The sequence below is a fragment of the Rhyacophila brunnea genome, unplaced genomic scaffold (assembly GCF_057557595.1).
Source record: "Rhyacophila brunnea isolate RB1 unplaced genomic scaffold, BYU_Rbru_1.0 scaffold_6, whole genome shotgun sequence".
Taxonomy (NCBI): Eukaryota; Metazoa; Arthropoda; class Insecta; order Trichoptera; family Rhyacophilidae; genus Rhyacophila; species Rhyacophila brunnea.
The window spans coordinates 14,651,230-14,678,593 of NW_028233276.1; the positions used below are offsets into that span (position 1 = coordinate 14,651,230).

The 27,364-nt window shown below is 33.9% G+C and overlaps 2 protein-coding genes across 2 annotated transcripts in view; both read left to right on the forward strand.

Moving 5' to 3' along the window:
• The window catches only part of LOC147065254 (cytochrome P450 9e2-like), a 29,784-nt gene extending 17,533 nt beyond the window's left edge, over positions 1 to 12,251 (forward strand). The window contains exons 6-10 of the mRNA XM_085956374.1: positions 905 to 1,142; positions 5,408 to 5,629; positions 7,977 to 8,080; positions 10,423 to 10,591; positions 10,855 to 12,251. Of these exons, the coding sequence (XP_085812500.1) occupies positions 905 to 1,142; positions 5,408 to 5,629; positions 7,977 to 8,080; positions 10,423 to 10,591; positions 10,855 to 11,030 (909 nt within the window). The 3' untranslated portion in view covers positions 11,031 to 12,251. The remainder of the gene's footprint in view (positions 1 to 904; positions 1,143 to 5,407; positions 5,630 to 7,976; positions 8,081 to 10,422; positions 10,592 to 10,854) is intronic.
• Positions 12,252 to 14,000: 1,749 nt separating this feature from the next.
• Positions 14,001 to 27,364, forward strand: part of LOC147065255 (uncharacterized) — a 39,303-nt gene continuing 25,939 nt past the window's right edge. Inside the window, exons 1-9 of the mRNA XM_085956957.1 lie at positions 14,001 to 14,072; positions 17,126 to 17,337; positions 18,320 to 18,483; positions 20,254 to 20,397; positions 21,143 to 21,348; positions 22,426 to 22,663; positions 23,919 to 24,140; positions 24,712 to 24,815; positions 25,713 to 25,881. Of these exons, the coding sequence (XP_085813083.1) occupies positions 17,129 to 17,337; positions 18,320 to 18,483; positions 20,254 to 20,397; positions 21,143 to 21,348; positions 22,426 to 22,663; positions 23,919 to 24,140; positions 24,712 to 24,815; positions 25,713 to 25,881 (1,456 nt within the window). The 5' untranslated portion in view covers positions 14,001 to 14,072; positions 17,126 to 17,128. The remainder of the gene's footprint in view (positions 14,073 to 17,125; positions 17,338 to 18,319; positions 18,484 to 20,253; positions 20,398 to 21,142; positions 21,349 to 22,425; positions 22,664 to 23,918; positions 24,141 to 24,711; positions 24,816 to 25,712; positions 25,882 to 27,364) is intronic.

Sequence of the window (27,364 nt, forward strand, 5' to 3'; positions counted from 1 at the left end):
GATAATCAAAAACCACCAAACCAGTGTACAATATTTGTACAGCTTGTAGATTACATACACAATGATTGATTATTGATAAGTAATCTGGATATACCATAAACAATTTATTATGTACTGGAGAAAAATAATTACAAGATAAAATACAACGTTTTAAAATTTTCTATTGAATCATATAAACTTGACTTGACAACGATCAAAAAAAATTGTACTTGATAGAAATAATACTGAAATGTCAAAATGACATTTCATATTGATTTCCATATTAACGCACGTATATAATAATAATTTAGTAGCTAGGACCCCAGACCCCTAGCAACCAATAATGGTGTCGAAATAAATTTTCATATAAAACAGAATTAACTGAAAATGAATTCAATTCTACTTAAAGATGGCTAAAAGTATTAAAAGAATGCATTGGCACCGTGTTCTGATATTTGACATTGATTTCCATAGTAACGCACGTATATATAAATAATTTTGGACAAGGACATTAACAAGGACCATCCCCTTCGCAACCAATAATATTCTTTTACTTTTTGCGGATTTGTCTGAAATAACTTTCCATAAAAAACAGAATTAACTGAAAATGAATTAAATTCTGCTTAAAGATGGCTAAAAGTATTAAAAGAATGCATTGGCACCGTGTTCTGATATATTCTAAATGTTTCAAATGTCTAGCTAGTCGGGAAGTTAGTTAAAAATCGATTGCAAGATTTGTACTGGATAAACAACCACCGGACATATAAGAATACGACCTAATAAAAACGTTGAAAAAAATAGACTTATTACCTGTACTAAAAACATGACGTGCTTACTTTTATCTAGTAATCAAACATTACGATTATAGGCATTAAAGCGTTTTCGTTATTGGCAATAAGACAATTTGGTCATGATCTATTTTCAGATGATAGGGCTAAACGTGTTTGCAGATAAAGTGATAAATTTCTTCAGAAACTTGGTGTCTGATACCATGAAAGCAAGGGAGGATGGAAAAATCTTTAGACCTGACATGATTCAGCTCCTCATGGAAGCGAAGAAAGGGTCTTTAAAGTGTGACGAGGAATCAGATTCTAAGGACGTTAAAGAAGCAGGTTTCGCTACTGTTGAAGAGTCTTGTATTGGAAAGGAAACTGTAAAACGCCGTAAGTAGTTGTGTTATTAATGTTATAAATAATGACAAGAAGGCTTTAGCAATAATTAATTTTAAGCGACAAATGTTCACAATCTAAAATACATGTTACTAATTTTCCAATAGACTCTATGTCAGATTTTTCTTTTCTTTTGAAGTAGCTTTGTTTACATAATCTACACATGCATTTTTCGGTGTTTTACGTGATTAATCATCTAAAAAATAATGGTTGGTTGCCTACATAACATTGATGAGGTAATATATTTTCATATTCAGTCTCATGGCGCCAATCACTGTCTAGCTTTTTATTCCGAAATCATAAGTTGTTTAGTTTGCGCTTAGATTTATTCAAAATAATTATTAATAAGATAAGTTAAAAAATAATTTCTATGGGATTCAATCACATATAAATATGTATTGTTAAAAGTATAAAATAATTTATCTCGCGGTTTTTATTTATCGGTTACTTATACTAAAGTCTGAGTTTTAAATATAGAAATACTTTAAAATGTCTAGTTTTAGGGGTTAAATTATAAATTGTTATGGAACATATTATACACAACAACGGATATTTTCAAAGATGATAGGTAATATATTTTGAGCATAGGTATGTTACGTTAGGAAAATACATAATTCAAACTAATTGCTTATTAATAAACTAATTGTATCAAACTAATTGAGCTTTTGAAATTTCATCGATTTAGTGTACCTATTCATCAGTAGTAATATTGGGTTATCTTCTTATGTCCCGTAAATATATCTGACAAGCGTGGTTGCTCCACAGCCTACCTCTTTCCAAAAGTCACCAATCACCACTGAAATATATAATATATAATATCTATATATCTATATCTATATATATAAAACAAAGTCGGGTTAGTTACACCATTTATAACTCAAGAACGGCTGGACAGATTTTTATAATCTTTATTTTGTTAGATTTGTCTCCACCCGGAATATCAGAATAACTATTAAAATATCGGATAAATCACGGAAAAAATAAATTATGAAGAAAATTCATTTTCTCATACATTTTGTATCGAACGGTTTTTGACTGATATCGATGAATTATTTAAACGATGGATCTCGCGCATACGAAAACAAAAGAAAATCACAAAAAATTTAAATCCATATACAACGCCATCTCTAATACATGACAGAAACAATAAACAAGAAGCAAACAAACAAAAGAAAGTATGAACATTGGGTTTTTGACGGTTGATTCAGTTCAGCCTCGGATAATACCGAAAGACTTTGTTGTAGACAAATAATAGCGATTTTGATCGTGATTTTTAAACGATAAGTTGCCTTCTAAAATGTTCACTTTGTGAGGTTATCAAATTTGTGAATGTGCGCGTATTGATAATTACTTCATTATGTAATTTTGAATTGTGTGATTAATTTTCCAGTGTTATTTACAATGCCGCGAGCCAGAAGATCTAATCTATCTATCTACTTATATAAAACAAAGTCGGGTTAATTAAACCATTTATTTTATAACTCAAAAACGGCTGGACCGATTTTTATGATCTTTAATTTGTTGGATTTGTCTGATGTCTCTGCCCTGAATAGCAAAATAACTATTAAAACATCGGAAAAATTCACGGAAAAAGAAATTATGAAGAACATTCATTTTCACATTTCGTATGGAACGGATTTTTTGATGATGTCTATTGATGATATAGAACTGATTGACTGATTTCGATGATTTTTTTTTTATTCATCTCGGCCTCGAGAAGCTTCCTCGCGCATTGGAAAAGTAAGAAAATCGCAAAAAAATCCGTATACACCGCCATCTCTGATACATATGTATTGCAATTCAGTAAAGTACATCAAATACATCTGCAAATATGTCACCAAAGGCAGCGATATTGTGGTTTTTGGCGTTCAAACTCCCAATACCAACGATGAAATCACGCACTATCAAGTTTGTCGATATGTGAGCTGCAATGAAGCAATTTGGTGTATTTTCTCATTCCCCATTCATGAACTTCATCCCACTGCTGTACATTTGGCGGTGCATCTGGAGAATGGTCAACGAGTTTATTTTAATGCATCGAATATTGCTCAACGTGCTGTAACACCTCCAGCGACAACATTGACCAGTTTCTTTTCAATTTGTCAAAGCGATCCGTTTACACGAACGTTGCTCTACTCTGAGATGCCACGTTATAATACTTGGAACGCTTCATCGAAGAAATTTCAACGTCGAAAGCAAGGCGATGTGGTTCCTGATCATCCGGATGTGCATTCTAATGATGCTCTTGGTCGCATTTACACAGTTCATCCGAAGAATGACGAATGCTTCTACTTGCGGTTGTTGATGGTAAATGTTCGTGGGCTGACATAATTTGAAGCACTTCGAACTGTCAATGGTGTAGTGTGTCCAACATTTCGTGCTGCATGTCAACAGCTCCAACAGCTCAATTTGCTTGAAAACAATATTCATTGGGACATGAAAATCGCTGTGGCAATTGTTTCTGCATCTCCAAGTCAGATACGCACATTATTTGCTATCATTATTTCGACATACTTCCCATCAAATCCACCTGAACTGTGGAACAAGTACAAGGATGACATGTCAGAAGATATTTTACATCGAATTCGTGTCAGTTCAGAGAATCCCGATCTCGAAGTGAATGAGGAGATACATAACCAGGCTTTGCTTTTGATCGAAGACATGTGTTATCTCATGTGCGGCAGTTTGTTAGTCAAGTTAGGAATGTCAACGCCACATCGTGGAATGAATGACGCTTTTAATCGAGAATTGGAACGTGAACGTGAATATGCATTGAACCTATCGGTTCGATCGAATGTACCAATGTTGAACCCCCAACAGAAGGAAGTGTACGATACGTTAATGAAGGCAATTACTGATGGAAATGGTGGTTTATTTTTCCTCGATGCGCCTGGTGGAACTGGGAAGACATTTCTCATGTCATTGATTTTGGCCACTGTTCGTGCGACATCCTAAATTTATGTAGTAGTTGCTTCTTCTGAGATAGCGGCCACGTTGTTAGAATGATGCCGAATGGCTCATTCAGCGTCGAAATTGCCGTTAAACCTTCAAACGACTGAAACACCGACAAGCAGTATCGCGAAACACTCAGCAATGGCCAAAGTTTTGGTAGCAAGTAAAATCATCACCTGGGATGAATGCACAATGGCGCACAAATGCGCATTGGCAGCACTCAATCGAACTATGAAAGATCTGCGCAATTACTCAAGATGTTTTGGTGGCGCAATGATTCTACTATTTGGCAATTTCCGCCAAACACTACCAGTCATTCCAAGATCGACCGCTGCCGATGAAATGAACGCTTGCCTCAAATCATAGACTCTGTGGCGCTATGTGAAGAAACTTCAGCTGACGAAAAACATTGCAAAGCAGGCAAAGCGAGTTGCATTGCTAAACGATCCAGCTGCCGAAGATTTCTCTAAGAAATTGCTGACTATCGGTAACTGCCGTGTTCCTGTCGACTAATCGAACGGATTGATTTCGTTTCCGCTGAATTTTTGAAATTTCGTCTCAGCGAAGGACGACCTTATCAACAAAGTGTTCCCGAACGTCATTTCTAACCACGAAAATCACAATTGGTTGAGTGAACGAGCAATTTTTGCGGCAAAGAACAAAGATGTGGATCACTTAATCTTTACAATTCAAAATCAAATCGTTGGTCCAATGCATTCCTTCAAATCTATCGACTGTGTAATAAACGAAGACGAAGCAACCAACTATCCAACTGAATTTTTAAGCTTATTGGATCTGCCTGGCTTGCCACCGCACAATTTACAACTGAAGATTGACTTGGTAGTTATCATGCTTCGAAATCTGAACCAACCAATACTATGTAATCTATTTCATTTTGATTTGATTTTTGCACATTTATTGAACTTAATTCATTTTGAGTATTTTAATTCAGCTAATGAGTAAACACAAGATTAGTGATTCTGAGGCGGCACGAAGTTCGCCGGGTCAGCTAGTTATAATATAAAGTGTGCACTATATTTTTAGATTCCACAGCCTACCTCCTTTCAAATCTCACTCTTCGCCACTGCTGGGCGTGGAATAATATATTACTATTATTCCTTCATCCATCAAGAGTCATTAGATTTATCAAAACCTATCATCTGCCGGATATGTAACTGTGTGACACATATGGATGATCCAACTCCGATGAAGCGCTACACATTTAGTGAACCACAGAGCGAGATAACTCGCTGAAGGCAGGACCGGTTAAATATATTCAACATGTATTGTATCTTTTATCTTTACAGAATGGACTGACGATGAAATAGTTGGCCAGGCGTTTATATTCTTCTTTGCCGGCTTCGATACCCTATCTTCTAGTCTATGCTTCATAGCGCATGAAATCACAATAAATCCTGATATTCAAGAGAAGCTTCAAGAAGAAATCGATGAAGTCGCTTTAAAAAATAACGGCCATGTACACTATAATGACCTACAGACTATGAAATATATGGACATGGTGGTATCAGGTGGGTTACTGAATGAATACTGTTTTCTCTCTACACACAGTCCGATTCAGTAATTCCTAACTGGGTTTTATGAGATTCTGCAAAAGTTTGTGAGATTTTCCATTTCGAGCGCTGACGATATCGCTAGTCAAGATCAGGGACGGCTCTTGTATAGGAGCAAAGGTGCACTGATCTCCCAAATTATTACGTAACTATGTAATAATAAGTACTTATTCAAATACCTACATATTGTATGAATTAATTATTGTAAAATATCTTTAATTTGTCGCCCGTCTGCACGCATAAAATGCGCGTAATTTCTGGCGGCCTGCATGTATGCGTAGGTACGTCCTTCGTAGTATTAATTGTGCAGGAGAGAAATCGAACCGCCTGGCGATGATTTTTTTTTCACGCTGCCGATAATGTGGGCTCAGTTGTGATCTTTTTTTATTTCCGAACGTGCAATATTTACCTCACTTGGGACACTGTGCCTCCCAATCTGAGCTTACGAACGCAGACGACATTTCACGACAATGCTGTGTTTGACTGGCGCGATAATAACAACTCACAAACGCTTTTGAAGTCGGTACAAGATTCCCGCGTAATATTTCAAATTATTATATTATTATTTCGTACGTTATGAGGTAAATGCTACGTTGTTTGCCATATAATATTGAATCGATCAAAATATCGATTAGAGTGATATTGTGTTCATTAAGTTAGGTGTAGCAATCTCAACATACAAATACCGATTTTATAATTATTTTACCTTTAAAAATTAAATAATTTTATTATGCCTAGAGCAAAGTAAACTTGTAAGTAAGTAATTGATAAACTATTAATAACCTTTACATAATATAATATACATACTACATTTTTTTACGTACCTACTTATACTACTCTAAGAAAAGTAGTTATTTAACAAAAGCGTTACATTGTAACAATTTCTACAATATTAGGTATTTCAATAGTGTATGTGGAGTATGAGCGTTATTTTGAACGTAAAAGAGCATAAAATATTTTTTAAGAAGATGAACAAAGCAATTTTTCAATGTCAATTATTGAAGAAAAGAAATATAAATTATTCCATCAAATACAATATTCGTGTTACCGAAGTATTTTTTATTTTGAATACGTCTTTCAAATCAGTCCCATTTGGAGTGCAATTCTGGAGTTGAGGTGTACAAAGTATTAGCAATTTTAAAATCACCGATCCATAGTATTTATCAAAATGATACAGCGCGTAGGTATATGCGGAGAATGTGGGATGCAAATAACCGAAAGGGGAGTATAAGATATGCCCGAATTGCGTCAGTATGTGAACTTCAACCGACCATAACCCGCGTACTACCTATCGGAGCTACACAAATGAGGAGTTTACGGCTTTGTACCAATGACATATTGTCTAAAATACTTGCATCAGTTATAATTTATGGAAGTTAGGAGTATTAAACGTGGAAACTACGTTGGCACATATGAAATGTATTACAATAAAAATCGAAAAGAGTCTGTATGCCTTTTGCATCATACCTATCATATCCAGAAGCTTGGACTTTATAACTTTGACAATAAATAAATGCTGTCGGTGAATGTGAGCGTCGTTTCGTTTCTCAACCCCCCCCCCCCCCAAGATGTATTATATATTTAAGCATAAGCCTACCTCCACTCTGAAGGCTATTGCCGATTTTTTTCAATACCACAAAAAGGAAAATGCATGTCTTTGCATGCACTCCCTAATTTTATGATCACCGGCCGCCACTGGTCAAGATACAAAAAAAAAACCTTGATTATACTCGTAAATCAATACTTTGCTGTTACATAACTGTTACATTAGCGTAGATACTATTTTTAATGAATTCACAAAAACGAAATGAACTGTACATCAGCTCTCGAAATGGAAAAGTTTACGAACCGGAGCGCTCGATATTAACATGGTTATCAAATTTTATGGGTATTTTATAAACATAAATGTGCTAAATTTTTTGTTATATGGCATATCTAGCTCAGACGGTCAAAATATTTTAACCACGAGACGGAGCAATAACTATACAAATTCCACAAACCGGAACGGCGCTCCGATGCGCTCCGGTCCATTCGAGCCCTGCTGTATATAGTAGGTAACAACACTCACTGCTGACCAATCAGTTCGTCAATTATTGTTCCTTCTTTGACACGATATCTCTAGACTAGTCAAGATAGGTACTTAAATATAATTCTTTTTTTTTTAATTGGTCATGATAAATATAAACCTTTTTTTTTACTCCATTACTAAAAGAATATTCGAAATCTTGCGAAGACTCTAAGGAGTCTGTTAGGAACCACCGCTCTAACTTAAGTATATGAATGATATAAATATTTTTTATTGTAGAAACATTGAGATTATGGCCTCCAATTATAAGCAATGACAGAAAATGCGTCAAGCCCTACACTTTGCCTCCACCAACCGACTCAGCAGACCACAAAGGATACACGGTATAATTCATGTTTATACTCTTGATTTTCGTCAACTTCCATATTCCAAAATTCCAATTCCAAAAACGATCATATGGATCTTTGAATTGCTTAGGGCCTCTAGCCGTCCATTTTGAGCCCTGACTTTATTTTTTTATATTTATTAGGGAAACAAACAGTTACATAATGATTACAAAAATTTTAAATATAATAATAAAAAAGTTATTGCAACCAGCAAAGTTTCCATGTATACATTATAATATAGTTGAGATAACATAAATATAAAGAAATTAGATAAGAAAATTACATGAGAAAAAAGAGGAAGAAAAATGAATAATTAAATTATATACAAAAAAGTAACATAAAAAATATATATAATATATAAGTATATGTATCTATTTATACAAAATTTTGGAGATAGTGCGTTTAAATGAAACAGGTGGATTATTAAAAGGATCAACGGTGGAAAAATACGTATTATAATTTAAGCAAGAGCGCCGAATAAAAGAGTTTTGTGCATAATAATTAGAATCGCTACGACTGATGGTACAAAGTTTGGTTTCGCGTAAATCTTGATGGACAATGAAAACCCACCCTTTCGAATAGGTTTAGCGAGTCAACAAAACCATTGATAATTTTAAAAAGAAATTATTGATCAGATATAGAACGTCGACATTCCAAAGATGGTACAATAAAAGTTGCAGTGGTCGAAATAGAATTAGATAAATCAGAACAATAACATAAATCATGACTTGTTCAAACTATTAGGTCCATACTGTGGGTCGAAACACATCAAAAATAGTATAATATGAATATTTTTGCCAGACACGGGACTCAAACTCAGGGCCTACAACATTTTAGACCAACACGCTGTTACTCGGTCATTGTGTGCAGATGCTAAAACAATAACAATAGATTCTATTGAAATTTGTGGGTGACCCGATGCTACAATCTTAAGGTTTCTATATAATTTTCTTAAAAAAAAACCTTAGAAGTTCTCAATCTTTCGTGCTTGATGTCTGCTACCATATAAGTTTTCAGGCTTTCGGGCCTGACGTCTACTTTCACGATATTCTTAACTTTTTGAAGACGACGTCAGCATAACTATTATGAATGAGGTAGAGCCATTAAATTTATATGGGGCTCCAAAATCTTTGAAGTGCTTAGGGCATGGTTTCCCAAACTATGGGTCGCGACCCACCAGTGGGTCGCGAGCGAATATTGAGTGGGCCCTCGCCACTGTATACATGAATTTAAAAAAATAGGAAGTGATAAATTTGATATTTCATTCCGCTATTTATAATTCCTAAAAATTGAAATAAACTTAAGTTACGAAATTTTGTCTCTCAGTTGCTGATAATTACCCTTGCCTGTTCGATGAAGTTATGAAAGTCTTCCTCCTCTTTACTACCTCATATCTATGTGAGGTCGGATTTTCGGCTATGGTTAACATTAAAACTAAATACCGAAATAAATTGGATATATCAAACTCACTGCGATTAAAAGTAACTAAAGTTGAAGTTGATGCTAAAACTGTAATGAAGAAAAATAAGAAACAAATAGGTACATCCTTCCCATTGAAATAACTTTGTAAAAAAACCTTGCAGGTGTAGGTATTTTAGTAATATTATTTTTTTATTTAAGTTGTGTTTCTTATTTTAACAGTCTTTCATTCATATTGGTAAAACTTATAAAAAAATATTTTTTTTATTTCAATTAGAACAAATAAGACAGCATTAAGTAGTTCCACGACTCGCCACTAAGGAATCTGAGCATTACCAATATGTATGCCCTCTTTTCTCTACGACAGCTAAGAGGTGGGTCCCAAGATTGAAAAATTTTCGGAGCCCAGTCAACTTTGGGAACCACTGGCTTAGGGTATCTAATGCTTTTAATCTGGACCTGAGAATAAGTTTAGTTTTTGTCCACTTCAATATAAGCCACTTACATTGATTACCATGTTCAAAGTCATTCCTCGGTACCTAAAGGTAGCCAAACCTTGCAAAAATATACTCAAAATCGGTATTACGTATTCCGTGGCGAAGTGCAAATGAGAAATATGGTTGTATTTTCAATCTCAGGATTTTTACCACTTCGTATTTTGCTGCGCTTATTCAGGAAACGACAAAAAATCCATTAGTGTACCTACTTATTTAAGCTGGAATTATTCAAAGGAAACACTCGTTGTATCAAATATTATTTTGGGATACACAATAATTTGCAATGCCATAGTGTTATGATTAATTTTCTTTACTACCTAGTACCTACTTAAGCAAATATTAGGCTGTTAACTTGTCTGTGTGTACCGACAATCATCTGGATACGATACATTAATTGAGTTAATGTCATTTCATTTCCTGCAGATGGCAACTGGTGAAGGACTTTGGATATCGGCTTACGCTATCCACAGGGACCCGAAATATTTCCCAAATCCGGATAAATTCGATCCGGAAAGATTCTCCGATGAGAACAAAGGATCTATTCAGCCGTTCACGTACATACCTTTTGGAGTGGGTCCGAGGAATTGTATAGGTAAGCAAAAGTAACAAATCTGTTTACCACTTAAGCGTGAATTCAGCACATCAGTTTAAACGTTAACGGACAACTCAACGGAAACGGAGACTGATTGGATAGCAAAGCTGATCGTTTAAAAGCACCTTAAGTTAGTGTTGTATAAAAGAATATTTCTTTAACTTTATCAGAAGGTCTTTCTTTTCATTGTTCATCACAGGATATTCTCAGAGGATTCAAAATATATATGAATTTATGACATTGTCTTTCTTTATTTGTTGAAGCCTCTCGCTTCGCTTTAATGGAGATGAAAGCTGTGATATTCCATCTGTTGGCCAAGTTCGACTTCACTGTCATCTCGAAGACCCAAATCCCGCTGAAAATCGCCAAGAATTCCTTCGTCCTGACCGCCGAAAAAGGATTCTGGATCGGGTTGAAGCCAAGAAGCGCCAGGAATTAAAAAGATACCCATCAGTAAAGTTTCAACTGATTTGGTGTGATTTATTACTAGATTTAGAAATTTTCACAAACACTATGTAATTGACAGATTGTATGTATTCTTATGGTATTCTTCTATTGTCATCTGTTTCATTAATGACATGAAAATTTAAATATTTATAGAACATAATATTTTGGGATAGCCATATTAAACACACAATGTGTCTAATAACAAATAATTACAAAATAAAAAGAAGTTTTTATATACCTACAACGTTTTTAAATTTTTTGTTGAATCATATAAACTTGACAATTCTATGTATTAATAAATACTTTTTTTGTACTTGATAGAAATACTGAATAAATATAGAATACTGAAATGTCATTTTGACATTTCATATTGATTTCCATAGTAACGCACGCATCAATAATTTAGTTGCTATGACCCCCTTAGCAACCAATAATAGTGTTTTACTTTTTACGAATTTTTTCCGAAATAACTTTCCATACAAAACGGAATTAACTGAAAATGAACTCAATTCTGCTTAAAGATGGCTAAAAGTGTTAAAAGAATACATTGTTGTCGTGTTCTGATATATTCTAAAAGTTTCAAATGTCTAGCTAGTCGGGAAGTTACTTAAAAATCCTCAATCGTCCAATCCAAATCTTGGACAAACAAGAAAAAATTTGTACTGGACAAACAAGAATACGAGCTTATAAAAACGTAGTAATAATAAAAGAACTCTCTTCTCCTTGGAACTTGCAAAGATGCACAATTAAAACATTATTTATGTGTGCATTATTAAATTCTCACCAATATTCCAAATGTACACTTTTGTTTCCCTACCTCTCGAAACTTCATAATAATATTGTGAGTGAGTGAGAAAAATCATACACGCGTGATTGCACTCATTATTACGATTCCTGGAACATGGCACATGTCAAAACAAGTGCAATGGGACAAAAAAAGTATTATTTAAAATCTATCACGATAATAACGAATTGGACTCGCGGCGGCCACCAAAAAATATGTCCAATTTTATTTTACATAATAAATATTTATTGCAAAAAGGGACATATCATCTTAATATAAATAGAAAGTGGTGCTAATTTGAAAATAAAGAAGAATTTAATGTTAAAACCAACCAGTTACGATGTACGCACAAATACGTCATACTTTACTAAATAATATTCGATTGTGGACATTGGTTTTTGTAATAAGACACAATTGTCATCATATCACAAAATTTAAAAAAATGTTTATGGGAAAGAAAATATACTTTTATACTTGAATAATTTCTGTACTTATATTTTTTGTAAAATTAAAAAAAATATATAGATATCAACTTTTTATACTTACTGTAGCTGACTTTTAACCTAAGCTGTCTGTTTAACCTAATCTAACAATTTTAAATAAAAACAAATCATTAAAACAATAAAGCATTTTTAACGATCCTAAATCGCAGTAGATGAATCGCCCGCTTTTAAATTCGCCAATAAACAGCTCGTAAAGAAGCTAAATGTAATTGAGGCTTTATCAAAATAATATTATTAGAAAAACAGAATTAACACTACATAATAATATTAATATTATTATATACACCAAAGATGGAACCTTATGCGGATTTAATATCAAAATCACTGGAGTGAGTTTTAGTTTGTCCAAAGTGCCATTCTTCCATGCAACAATAATTAATGAATGCCTTCCAAATTCTCCACGTTCTATATAAAAATTAATAGATCATGACAATGAGAAATATAAAAAATACACTGTCAATGATGTAGCCATATAAAATGTTATTAAAATATTCTGTTGTGTAATATTGTAATAATAATTGTTTTTAAAAATATTGTTTATAAACACAAGTTACTGTTTACATCAATAAAAAGATTATTGTTCATAATAATTAACAAATTATTACATAATACCTACCAAAGATAATATATTATGACATTGGAATATTAGATAAGGTATTAGATAAGGATAGGTAGGTAATTAGCTACTTAATATTTTTTTATACTACTGATATACTTAATATATTATATTATTTATCAATATATGAAACAAAGTTTTTTTTTAATTCTAATTAACAAAAGCTTTGTTTCAAAACCATTATAATGGAGTAATAATATGTAAACCCACATTCAATTATTATAATTATTCATAAATGTGTTGCTAGATTTCAAAATCAGCCAAGTCCATAATAGATGAATAGGAGAAAAACAGCTTTTTGTTTTCTCAAGTACACAGTCACAACGGTGAAAGTTTATATTATTTCGACTATAAAATATTTAAAATTAATAAGTTCCACATTTATATAAAGCAGAAATGTTAGAAAGCATTATTTCTTCAGGAATCCACAAAAAAGAAAAAAATACCTAAATACCATAGGTGGACTTAACTGATTTTGAAATCTGGCGACACAAATATGAAAATATTATTTCGAAGTAAAAAAATATTAAATGAATGACAAATAAATAAATAAAAGTTGGTACATACCTATAGGTAGGTACAGTGTATGATTATAATTTATTATAATTATTAAGTACCTATACTTAATGTTATTTTGTATGTTTTTACAAAAGCTTTGTTGATTTTATATAAATATTTATTCACATTACAGTTTTATTATTTTTACACGGTGTTATATAAATGTAAAAAATACCCAAAATTTTTGCCGCAAATTCATATTTTCTACAATAATAAATATTAGACCATAATAAAAGAATGATGATTATAGTTTTAAAATCAGTGCTGCCATCTTTTTAAACAAAGCACAAAGGTGTCAAAAAGTATTTCTGAAAAAAACCTGTAATTAATATACGGAAGTTTTTGTAGGTATTGAATCCGTCAAAATTATAGTATTTTGCGTAAAAGTATAGTGGGTATAACGTACTATTTTACATTTTACGCATAATGAAAATTATCGTACGGTTGGCAGCACTGTGTCAAACACAAATAATTTTACTTTACAGAGCAACACTGAGCATTGAGTAGGTACTTATTTAGTTTGTGTGTAGTTTCAAATCTGAAATCTGTTTGTGATACTCGTGTAAAGCTCAGGTATGTACCTATTATATTAAGAATTACCAATATGAAATATTAATTCAAAATGTCTTCAATGCACTTGCACCAATTTAAATGGAACATACTGCTTGTATAAAAAATCAACAGATTAAAATCACACCCATTAATTAATTTAACCTTCATTTCAACAAATTATTTCAAAAATAACAATGATCTATCTATTATACAAACAGACCTTGATAATGGAAGTATCTAACTGCTTTTGGTAAGCACATATATTAAAATGGTTTGAATATATTTATTTTTAGTAGGTTTAAATAATAATTTTTAATAACAAATATTAAAATTAGATGTGTATATTATAATATGCATATGTATTTTTAGATTACACATTATATATGTATAATCTTTTAATACCTACACTATAAGCTTATAAATATACCTAAGTAAATAAATATGTGTAGTTTATCGAGCGTGACGCGCTGGCTTCTAATCCGGGGGCTCTGATTTGATTACCAGTGAAATTACAATACATACGACATATATATATTTACGATTTTCTCAACGCATGCGTGTTTCCGTGATTGCTTCACTGCTACTGCACTTCTTCTACAACTCTACTATCATACTTGCATTTGTATACAGCTGACTGATTCGCAGCTAACTTCATACTGTCGCGCACTTTCGTAACGGTCTGCGCGCGCAGCTCTCAATTTCACTCTCTACCAAACGCCCCAAAAGAAGTATAACTTCAACAATGCGATGGAATGCTAGATTTCAATACATTTTCCCATCATCACTTAGGAATTGGAAATATATAAATTGGAATAGGAAACTGACTAATCGCTTCCATCGTATTTTTACGCACAGTTTACTGGTTCTTGATTGTATCTAAGTTAAAAAAAGAGCGACATAAGTATCTTTATTCACGTGACTCAAAACTATTGCGTGTAACATAATATTGATGAAAATTATCTGGAAAGATGCCGTAGCGCCAACCCGGCACGCTCCGGCTCACTACGCCGCTGGGGATTTGAACTTGTAACCAACGGGTTCAGACACCGATAATCTGCCACGACTCAATTGCATTACATTTTAAATAATAGATTATACATGATACATGACAATTATGCCAATTAGGAAAGCTAACTATTATAAAAACTAATATCTCACAATACATCGGCAATAACCGCAAAGAAATCGGTTACATGTAAATTGTACGTATTAAATTTCATCGTAGCACAGTTCGCCGTGAGTTTTCTTATCGAAAAAAGATGACCGTTACTATACTATACGCCATACGGTCATCTCTAGCACCGAGACGAAAAAATTACCCGTTATTCGTGGATCAATGCAGACAATAATGTTCTAATTTTATTAGATCCTAACCTAACCTAACAAATAATCCAATATATCGGCAATTTTCAAAATTTGTTTGCCGCTGGCTTCGTGTAAAACGACAAGAACCGTGTTTTATTTAGACATGAATCTTATCTCAGTAATATACAACCAAAAGAAGTTGGAAGGTCTTTTATACGACTATAATACAATTCCGATACAACATTTCACGGTTAAGTGTGATACGGAGAACTGCATATGTGAAAATTTCCGGACACGAAAGAGATCCCCATATTGCATTGAGATCAAAAAAGTTTATTGACAGTAATGTTCATTTTTTTAGATTCATTAATAACATTAGTTTGATGTTGATTTGTATCAAATATCTCATAATAACGCTGTCATTATTATCAGATATTTGATAGATGGTTGATAGGGCTTAATACTTATGTTATGACTATGAGCACCAACTAGAATTTTACATAAATACATTATACGATATGATTGTATTTATTATTTACTTGTCTACCTATTTTCACCTATCTTTATCTTGTATTCCGGTGATGATGTAAGTGATTTATTTATATAATATGAATTTAATCTCTATAAAAGAAGGGGTATTTATTTTCGATATTATCTCCAGTGATCAAAATGGAAACGAACCGGAGTGCTCGATAATTTTACGAAAATATTAATATAGTTATCTAATTGTATGTGTCATCATCATTATCAGCCTGAATCTATCCACAGCTGGATGAAGGCCTCTTTAAGCTGCTTCCACTTCTCTCGGTCCTGTGCGTTGCGTTGCCATGTACTTCCGCAGAACTTTATCATTTCATCGATCCAGCGGCCTCTAGGTCTACCTTGCGGACGTTTTGTACTTCTTGGATACTACTGGATGACTAGATGTGTCCAACGATTGTCTCTTCTTCGAGCTATGTGTCCAGCCCATCTCCATTTAAGGCTTTTAATAAACTCTATTAAATCGCAAACCCTTGTCTGCTTTCTTATCCACTCATTCCTCTTTTTGTCCTTTCGTGTTATGCTACTCTAAGTTTCTGGATCTCTCTTTTACTTAGGGTCCATATTTCACACGCATATGTGATCACGGGAAGCACACACTGGTTGAACACTTTGCGCTTTAGGCACAGTGGAAGGTCACTTTTGAAGACATTATTCAGGCGGCCAAAAGCACTCCAGCCTAGCTTTACTCTGTGAACAATTTCATCAAATAATATATATCCATCTATAGGCACTTGTTGTCCCTGATGTAGCTTTTCACCTGTTCGAGCTGAGTGCCATTGACAAGGATCTCTTTTTGGCCCGCAAAGCAGTTGAACATGACTTTCGTCTTTGTTACATTTTTTTTCATTTCAAACCTACTTTGTTGCTTACTTCAGCGAGTTCCTGCATTCTGCTTTGGAGGTCTTCTGAGTCTTGCGAGAAAATTTTTATGTGTATTTTATAAAAATAAGTGTGTTAGATTTTTTTATTATAAGGTATATCTAGGTCAGACGGTCAAATTAATATGTCCACTAGACTGAGTGATAATTTTAGGGATTTTACTAGAACAGTGCGCGCCGGTCAATTTCGAGCCCTGAATATCTCCATCTCCCTGTGAACTATGATACAGCCAATTGCTTGCGTATAAATTTCCAGACGCGATTCTAGAGGCGAGGCTACGCCTCAAGTTATGGTTGTATTTATTTATATATCTAATTAAGTAAATCATGATGTATTATTTTTGACAGATCATGATTCTGGCCATTATCCTTCTGTTTATCGTCGGCGGAGTCATCTTGTTTTGGTGTTTGTCGTCACGCAGCATCAGCCACTTCTCTCGTAATGGAGTGAAGACGACACCATCATGGCCGTTCTTTGATGACATGATAAGTGTTATATTCCGGTTGGAGCACTTAAAAGATATGGTCAGTCGTTTGTACTACACACATCCAGGACAAAAGTAAGTTTTTAATCTTTATTTGTGGATAAATCTACTAAAAATTAAATATAAATAATTTGCAATAGATACAAAATAATTATACTTATTAGAAAACGTATACTTTGAAAAATATCGGTAGGTATCATCTGGGATTCAAACCATAAAATTTATTTAGTTACAACAATAAAATTTACATACATATTACAAAGTATTACAAAATTGCATACCTACAAATTCACACAGTTTGAAAATTACTCTTATTAGTTTATTACAATGCAGATAGAGCTCATTTTTTCATCACTATCATCTATATTAAATAAATAAAAATATTAAATTAAAAAAATATGGAATTATTCTGACACATTAAAATATTGTAGTACCTACTGATACCAAATATTACAATGCCTAAATCCCCAAATCCAAAAATCTTGTAATCGACAGAGATGGGATGATAATAATATTACATTTTGTAACTATAAATGAGTCGAGGCCAGGCCAGGATGCACAGCCAAACAAACAAACAAAAAGATACCGTTAATTGTTTCTGGGCGGATGAAGGTACGGCCAGTCGGTAGCCTACCCCCGAGCCTTGAACGTTGCGTCTAAATACAATTTGCCACCTTTTCGCGCCAAAGCGTTGTTTACAAATAATTAATAAATTGTTACTCGTCTTAAAAGCAAAATATACTTACGTAATACTTAATTTCCCTGAATCCATGTTTTTAATAAGTGTAAAAGTATAAATCAACAACCTACATAAACCCTTACCTATCACTACTTCATTGTATTTTTTTATACAATTAATCCATATAATAATAGAAAAGCACACAAAATAATATAAAGAATAATACATTTTGTCGCTGAAAGGCAAAACCATGCAATTAAGGGGTTACATATGGATGTCTCTGTTATTAATTAAGATTAAGGATTAATGCAACCAGCATCATACCAATCGCACTGGAATTTATGGTTCACTTTGATATTCATCAAAATTCTTTTACAGGTACGTCGGCACTCGCTTGTTCTTTTCGAGATCGGTACTCATCAGAGACTTGGAGTTAATTAAGCAGGTAACGGTGAAAGACTTTGATCATTTCACCGACCACGCTGGGGCTATTGATGAATCAGTGGATCCACTTATTGGAAGTAGTCTTTTCTCCCTCAAAGGTAAGCAAATAATGGTATTTTGACCATGACTTATACGATCCTAATAAGTAGGCTTACCATACGTCCCGGTTTGATCGGGATTGTCTCGGTTTCACACATTGGTCCCGGCGTCCCGGCCGGTTTGACATTTTGTCCCGGCTGTTGTTCCGCATATGAATAATTGTCAACAATAATTTTTCATGATTGACCGTAGTAGCGTATATGTGATGAGACGGCGGGGTCATTTCAGGTTCATTCAAAAAAGTTCATTCCAATATTGAATATACCATATTACATATTCCATACTTTTAATAATTAAACAATTTTTGGTGGTTACATTTTGTTTTTTTGCCCTCTATCCCCTTTTTGTCCCGGTTTAGAGTTTCATAATTATGGTAAGCCTACTAATAAGACACTATTAAAAATCATGCGAACTGAATTTTAGCATCCTGAAATGTAGCTAAATATCACCCAGCAGTGAAATCCCGTGGGGGTAAGCCAGACCATACGTTGCACACGGGCGGCACATTATAAAAGGCGGCGAATGAAGAAATAAATACAAATGTTACAACTTTTGAGAGCAGTGGCCGTTTTCAATGAAAAAGACAATGCGGTCACTGATAAAATTTTGCTCCATGGTGCCCCTAAACCTCCGCATGCCGAACATCACCATTATTTGAGAGTAGATTGCGTGGAAATGCTCTAATCACCAGGAGATGGTATTCAGTTATTCACTATGTCATTTTAAAGATATTTGGTGTATTTTTCCGTTTAGATATTTTCCAAAAATAAATAATAAATAAGCTACTACAGTGATCGCCAAATGGCCGCTCGCGAGCTACCGGTAGCTCGCGGCGGCGTTGTTGGTAGCTCGCGTAGGATATTTTACCATACTTATAAATTTGCCTCTCAAATTTAATCATTGGACTCCGAAATGAATAACTATCCAACTGCTTAGATAGCCCTACATCATAAATGGAATGTGATTTGTCGCTTGAGTATTGCCTCAACTGTAGAATCTGTATGGCCTTTCGTCCCAACACAAAAGTATCAAATTGTAGTTCAAATTGCGCTCAAGATTAAGGCATTGTTTTGTTCTACCTACTTATATGTGAAACAACATTTTCCACTATGAAGGTGGTTAAAAGTAAATATTAACTCACTTGCATAATTGCATTCAATTATTATTTTGTTTATAAATACATAATTAAAGCACGCATTTTATGTTTTAGGAAGTCCGATGCCATAATTTTATTTTAAGTAATATTATAACAATACTATGTATGGTACGATAAGGGACAATGATAAAAAAAATTATAAAGAAGGAATATTTATATAAGTAGCTCGCCAGACAATTTCAATTTCTGAAAGTAGCTCATATGCTTATTGAGTTTGGAGACCACTGAGCTAGTAGATACCAAACGAATTATCAAACAATTTGAAACTAAAAACTGAAAGAGACTGTATTCTAGGTCTGATTAAGGACGGCACTTTGCCTGGGGAAGTTACTGTCCACATGGTGTCTGTCATGCTTTGAATTGATGCCATAATTCAAATTGAATTTTGTGTCTGCTACTATTACACAGAAGCTCAAATTTTATCCAATTGATGTCACACTTCGACTGCAATGCCACGTGTCTGCGCCCTTGATGCCATACTACGTGTAAGGTCTAGCGAGGCAGCTGGCTCTGCTAGTTTAGATAAAGAAAGATTAGACGGGTACATCTTCTACTATGCAAGATCTTTTATGTGTCTACTAGTATTACAGACAAGTTCGAATTTTGATTTCAGGTCAAAAATGGCGGGACATGAGAGCTACTCTTAGTCCAGCGTTCACCAGTTCCAAGATGAGGAACATGTTTCAGTTTGTTGCCGTTTGCGCAGAACAAACTGCCGCATTCTATATGAAGGAAATGCAGGATCCCCAAAACGAGCGTAAAGTTTTATTTTATTTATTGGTACATATTGGGGTACACTGACTGTGACTTATTATGATAATACCCCCCCATTTAGATGTTATACCTAACCTTACCACTCATTATAGGTTCTTCTGGCATTACGACTACGACGAAATCACTTTGTAACATTGTTAGTGTCATTTGAATGTAACGAAACCAACACCTAAATGAGTCACCTGTACTGCCAGAAGAATTCTACCTCTTATAAACTATGTTCTCATGCAAGCACATGGGGTAGGGGGTTACGGGTTACGGATTTTTTTCATAATAACCCATCCTTATATCACGAAGTGAAAAATAATTATCAAAATCTTTTTGGCGACCACATTAAATGAATTTAAATCTTATATTCATATGTATTATTTGTGTCGCTAGATTTGAAAATCAGCCAAGTCCATAATAGATGAATAGGAGAAAAACAGCTTTTTATTTTCTCCAATACACAGTCACAAGGGTGAAATTTTATAATATTTCGAGTATAGAATATTTAAAATTAATAAATTCCACATTTTGTGTAATAATTGGTGACTCAATAACCGTGAGCTGCACAGTCACTTTATATTTTCAATGTATTCAATAATTCAACAATATGTTTATTTGGCCTGTCTCTCTCATGTGCCTACAATCACTCCTCTTCAAGGTGTACCGAAGAAGGTAAGGTATCACAAGATTGATTTTTCTTTTATTTTAATATTTATTTGTATGCACATTCTATTTTCCAGAGCAAGGCCATGTAGAAATGGATCTGAAGGATGCATTTAGACGATATGCAAACGATGTCATTGCTACTTCAGCGTTTGGGGTGAAAGTGGACTCACTTTCGGAGAGGAACAATCAGTTCTACGAGATGGGAAAGGAAGCTACAGATTTTACGGGACTAAAAGCGATGAAATTTTTCCTCTTCATGATGGCGCCTAGATTTTCAAAGGTAAGAAATCACACGATAAACTTTTAGCAACTGAAATTTTCATGGTGCAAGAAGGAAAGCATATTTCTTAGCAGCACTTTTATAACTGGAGCGCTTGATAATTTGCTGAATATATTAACATGTTATGTATATTTTATAAAAAATAAATGTGGTAGATTTTTTTGATATATAGCACATTTACCACAGACGGTCAAATTATTTTTTCCACGAGACAAAGCGATAATTATACTGATTTAATGAACCGGAACGGCCCTCCGGTGCGCTCTGGTTATTTTGAGCCCTTTTTCTTAGACGTTACACATGGTTGTCATGACCCATTGATTTATTTTCCAATTTATTAGGGAAACTGTCACAGTTATCATAATATACACAATATGTATATATACACTAACACAAATAGAAAAACATTCTAAAGAATAACAATAATAATTAATAATGTACCATTTTTTAGATAACTGACAACATTTATTTACTCAGCACCGCCTGAGTCAAAATTAAGTGAACTTATAGGTAATGATAGGTTGAAATGGTTATAGACATAGAACATATAATAAATAGAATACCGACAGGAAATCTTGATGCAGGGTTTTGAATGTGTGAGTGTCCTACGAAAATGAAGCACGCATTATGCACGTGCAATAGTGTGTGTAATACACCAACATTAAATGAGCGTAAATGCATAAACCGAGAGCAGTTTTCAGTATTCGACGTAAAACGTATTCTTGACACGTGTGTAAGTTTAACCCGGAATCTTCCTTACTCGAGTCCCTTACCAGCTATCGCCTTACCCGTTATGTATTTCAGTTCCCATTATTTCTGAGTTACTTAGTTATAGATATATTTAAGTCGTATAGTTCCTGTATTATAGACAATGAATAAATTCCAGACGATGTTAAGTCCACAGTAAAGTGTATTCCAAACGTCGATAAGTTCATAAAATACAGCCAACCAGCGTCAGGCATTTTCAAAAATGAACATAGCGGCAACAGAACTGGAGAAAAATAGTCTTATGTGTACTTAAAACATGTTGTTTTATTAGGTAAACCGTTTTCATTATTGGTAATTAAAAATTTTCAGATGTTAGGTCTAAAGCTGTTTGCAGATAACGTGGCCAATTTCTTCAGAAACCTGGTGTCTGACAGCATGAAAGCGAGGGAGGATGGAAAAATCTCGAGACCTGACATGATTCAGCTCCTCATGGAAGCGAAGAAAGGATCTCTGAAGAGTGACGTGGAATCAGAATCTAAGGACGTTAAAGAAGCGGGCTTCGCTACGGTTGAAGAGTCGTCCGTCGGGAAGGAAACTGTACAACGCAGTAAGTTGTATTAGTCATTTTATTAATAATACTAATCCTTCAATAAATCGTAAACCATATTTTTCTTTTGATAGACAATATAAATAAAGGGATGAAGTTATTTTTTCATCAATTTTTTTTAATCCAATGTGTATGTTTCCACAGTGATAATCAAGTCACACGTGTTCTACGCAGTGAACTGTATGTCCATATAAACAGTGTATTAGTACCACTCGCATAAATTATTATATGTATTCTCACCTCCATCAACAAAGCTCTGATATGGGTTACTGATATTCCAATAAGCCGTCTGTGATGTATTCAGTACTCGAAATGTACCGGAACGCAAAGAAGCTTAGCTCCAGTTCGTGAAATTCTCAAGACTACCTCTCCGTCTCGTGGAAAAATTAAAAATAACGTTTCTCTTCGGGAAAAATTATGATAATAATGACATTAATTCAAAACCAACGTGTTACCTACTAAAGTCATAATAATTATTGATTGATATATACAATATAATAGCGCCTGTACACGTGCATGAAATTACTGTCGGCAAAAGTGCCTTTTTCAAAATATCGTGACAATAACTGTTTACAAGTAAAAGTGCTGACTGCCTCTCCAATTTCATTCTTTAAGAGTAAGCGAGACGAGATGTTGTCATTTTATACTACTATTATTTGACAGGACGTATTGAAAACCGGTTAACCTCAAATGAGTAGTTCGTTTTTTTACCGGCAGGTTCGCCATTGTTGTTCTACTGCGCAGGCGTAGATCTTACTTGCGCGTAAAAAATCAGCACAATTCAGAAGCTTCCAAACTTGTTCGATTCATGCATGCAATCTTGCCTACTGCAGGGTAATAAATACATGTTTTCCATACATTTTCTACACGTACGGTGGCCGCGCGGCTTAAGCGTTGGACTATAGCGCCGTGGGTCCCAGGTTCAAATCCTGGGTCTGGCAAGTACACATATTGTTTTCCAATGTATGTCTGTCAGGGTATGGACCTAATAGGTTGAACAAGTGGCTGACATCCATTTCTCGTAAAAAACAAAATTTGTTAATACAAACCCTCTACTCTGTGGAAGCCCATATGATCCTATTAGGATCGGACATGGTCGAAAGAAAAAGAAATAAATACATTTTCTTACTGTGCACAATAAATCTATGCACGTGTAAACGGGGTATTAGTACATATTATAATATCAACAATCAAATAATAATAATCTGTCAAGATGTTATTAAATATATTTAGTATTAATTTTTTATCTTCACAGAATGGACTGACGATCAAATAGTTGGCCAGGCCTTTATATTCTTCTTTGCCGGCTTCGAAACCTCATCGACTATTCTATGCTTCATAGCGCATGAACTCACCGTGAATCCTGATATTCAAGAGAAGCTTCAAGAAGAAATCGATGAAGTCGCTTTAAAAAACAATGGCCATGTACACTATAATGATCTACAGACTATGAAATATATGGACATGGTCGTATCAGGTGAGTACCTGCATACTGTTTTCTCTCTACACATCACACTCTACAGTCTACACATTCAATTCCCAACTGGATTAACTTAATATTATTAAACCAATCAATTCGTCAATTTTTGTTCCTTCTTTGACACAATATCTCTAATCAAGATAGGTACTTAAAAATACTGCATTGTTTAATAATATATCATTATAAATCTTTTTTACTCCAATTCAAAAAAAAATATTCGAAATCTCGTGGAGTCCCAGGGCTCCGCTGAATCTCTATTAGGAACAGGGCTCAAAATGGACCGGAACATACCGGAGCGCTGTTCCGGTTCATAAAATCCACTAAATTATCGCTCCGTCTCGTGTAAATATTAATTTGACCGTCTGAACTAGATATTTCATATCATAAAAAACGCACTTATTTTTTATAAATCACATTTACATTTAATGTAGTATTATAGTATAATATAGTTGATATTTTCGTAAAATTATCGAGCGCTCCGGTTCGTAAAATTTTCCATTTCGAGCGCTGATTAGGAATCACTGCTCTAACCTATATGATTGAATCAATATGTATTTTTTTATTATAGAAACATTGAGGTTGTGGCCTCCAGTTGTAATGAGTGATAGAAAGTGCACTAAGTCTTACACTTTGCCTCCACCAACCGACTCAGCCGACCACATAGGATATACGGTATAATTATTCATGTTTTTACTCTTGATTTTCGCCTACTTCCTGTATACACAGAGACTTTTTTTACCATGTTCGATCCAAAGAAGTTCATATGGATCTTTAAAGTGCTTAGGGCTTCTAATGGTCTTAATCTGAACCTGGGAATACGTCTAGTTTTTGTGCACTACAATATAGGCCACCTACATTGATTACCATATTCAAAGTTATTCCTCAGTACCTAAAGGTAGTCAATCTTCCCAAAAATCGACTCAAAATCGGTATTACTTACTCCGTGGCAAAGTGCAAGTTAGAAACTTAGTTATATTTTCAATGACCCAGTATTAAACAGTAACAACTCAAAAAATGTAGTTTTGAGATAATTATATTTTAATATTTTGAATATTTTACAATGCACAAGATTTGACAAGTTTTAAAAGGACACATGTCAGAATGTATCTATTCTAAATTGAAACGTATGGTGAATCGCCAGTTTTAAATGGAAACAATTCGAAATGGATCTGTACAAAACTGGTTTTGTTTGAAAGTATGTAAAATTTCATATGGGTTTTTTGGCTCTCAAGGTATCTTAACTATTTTTTTCGAATTGTTTCTGTAGAAACCCGACAAGAGTTCATTTTATATTAATTTAGTATTTTAGATACCAATATCGCAAAACGTTCAATTTTTGACTTGTTAGCGTTCAATACTGGGTCATCGTTTTGTATTTGCTGCGGTTATTCAGGAAACGACAAATACTCATTAAGTTCAAAGAAAACACTTAAAGAAATCCGATTAATCAAATGTTATATTGGGATACCCAAAAATAGTTGTTTTTAATAATGTTGTAAACTTGGCTGTGTGTGCAATCATCCGAGTAGGTACGATGCATTTGAGTTGATGTCATTTCATTTCCAACAGATTGCAGTTGGTGAAGGAATATGGATACCAGCTTACGCTATCCATAAGGATCCGAAATATTTCCCAAATCCAGATAAATTCGATCCGGAAAGATTTTCAGATGAGAACAAAGGATCTATTCAACCGTTCACGTACATGCCTTTTGGATTGGGTCCGAGGAATTGTATAGGTAAGCAAAAGTAACAAACTTTTCCTTCAAATTACAGTTGAATTTCGATTTATCAGAATATATGGGAAAATTCATTCTGCGGATAATTGCGTCCCCGATAAAATCAAATCATAAAGGATAATATTATTCAAAACGGCACAATTAATATCAACATATTATTCTTACCAAAGAATTTGGATTATAGAGAGACAATGAGTATTATACGCATTCCGTATTGGGAATTTTGAAGGCAGTTCGATTTTCGAATCGAACGATTGTACGCGTGGCTGTATTGGTAACAAATTCATTATTTTATTTTTATATTGGCAGTCCCAAAAACAAAATGCCGACTCGTGTTCTACTTTAAAGTCTGTTACTTTCTTAACATAGCCTGCATAGGGATTTCTCAGCGTTTTATATGATTATTAATAATAAGAATAATCATCAATGTACTGGTTTTGGCTGCCTACATACATTTACAAATTAGTATCTTTCCAGGGGTAGTTATATAGCTAATGTTTCTATCCAAAGGTATACTTTAATATAATATGGTAATTGTGAGATGTGTGAAATGTCAAATTAATATAAGTTGATTTTAATTATGTACCATTCAAACCTATGAATTTTAGTAGGTCAAGGCTTATTTTGGCAATATCAATAATATAACTAATAATTAACTAATTAGGTGAATCTAAAATTATCTTAGTTGAATAAAATCATAGTAGAAATGTGAAGTTCTCTTCAAATGAACTTGTAATGTAGAGCACCTGTGGCCAACTTTTTTTTACTTATATTTCATATACATATTTAGACTGCCTCTATGGAAAAAGGTTTTTTAAGATCTTTGACTATAAACCACATTTTACTACGTGTGTTGAATGGTTTCTGATTCAAATCGCACCAACAGGCAATCAGTTAATTCTAATGTATTATTATTATAATATTGACAGTGCTTCAATGCACTACCTAGTGAGGCTACCTACCAAAAATACAAAATTGAATTCAGATACATAAAGTCTCTCACCATAGAAGTAGGTATCTAGGTATTGCGAGCATATATTATTATCAGTGACGTCCCGTGGGGGTAGGCAGATTGAGCGTCGCTTGGGGGCGGCAGTTACCCAAAAAGGCGGCAAATCGAGGAGAAAAATTAGGTATCTATATATAGAAATAGCTACCTAAACTTAGTAATAACGGAAGTATCTTTCCATTAAAAAATTCAGCTTACTTGTTGGAAGCAAAATATATTAATTAGGTAGGTACTATAAAAGTTGTAACAGGACTTTATTTTTTTTTTGTCGGGTTCGCGGTGTCTATTGAACCAGAGATGGCATTTAAATTAGATTTAGTGGTATTTATAATATATTGTTAGTAATGTATCCATACAACACATTTCTTAGATATTGGAGTCATGAAAGGATGATAAAACGTACTGTATAAAAAAATGTGGCGGTATTTTGGCACTGCCTAGGGGCGGCATTTTGTCCAGGGACGTCACTGATTA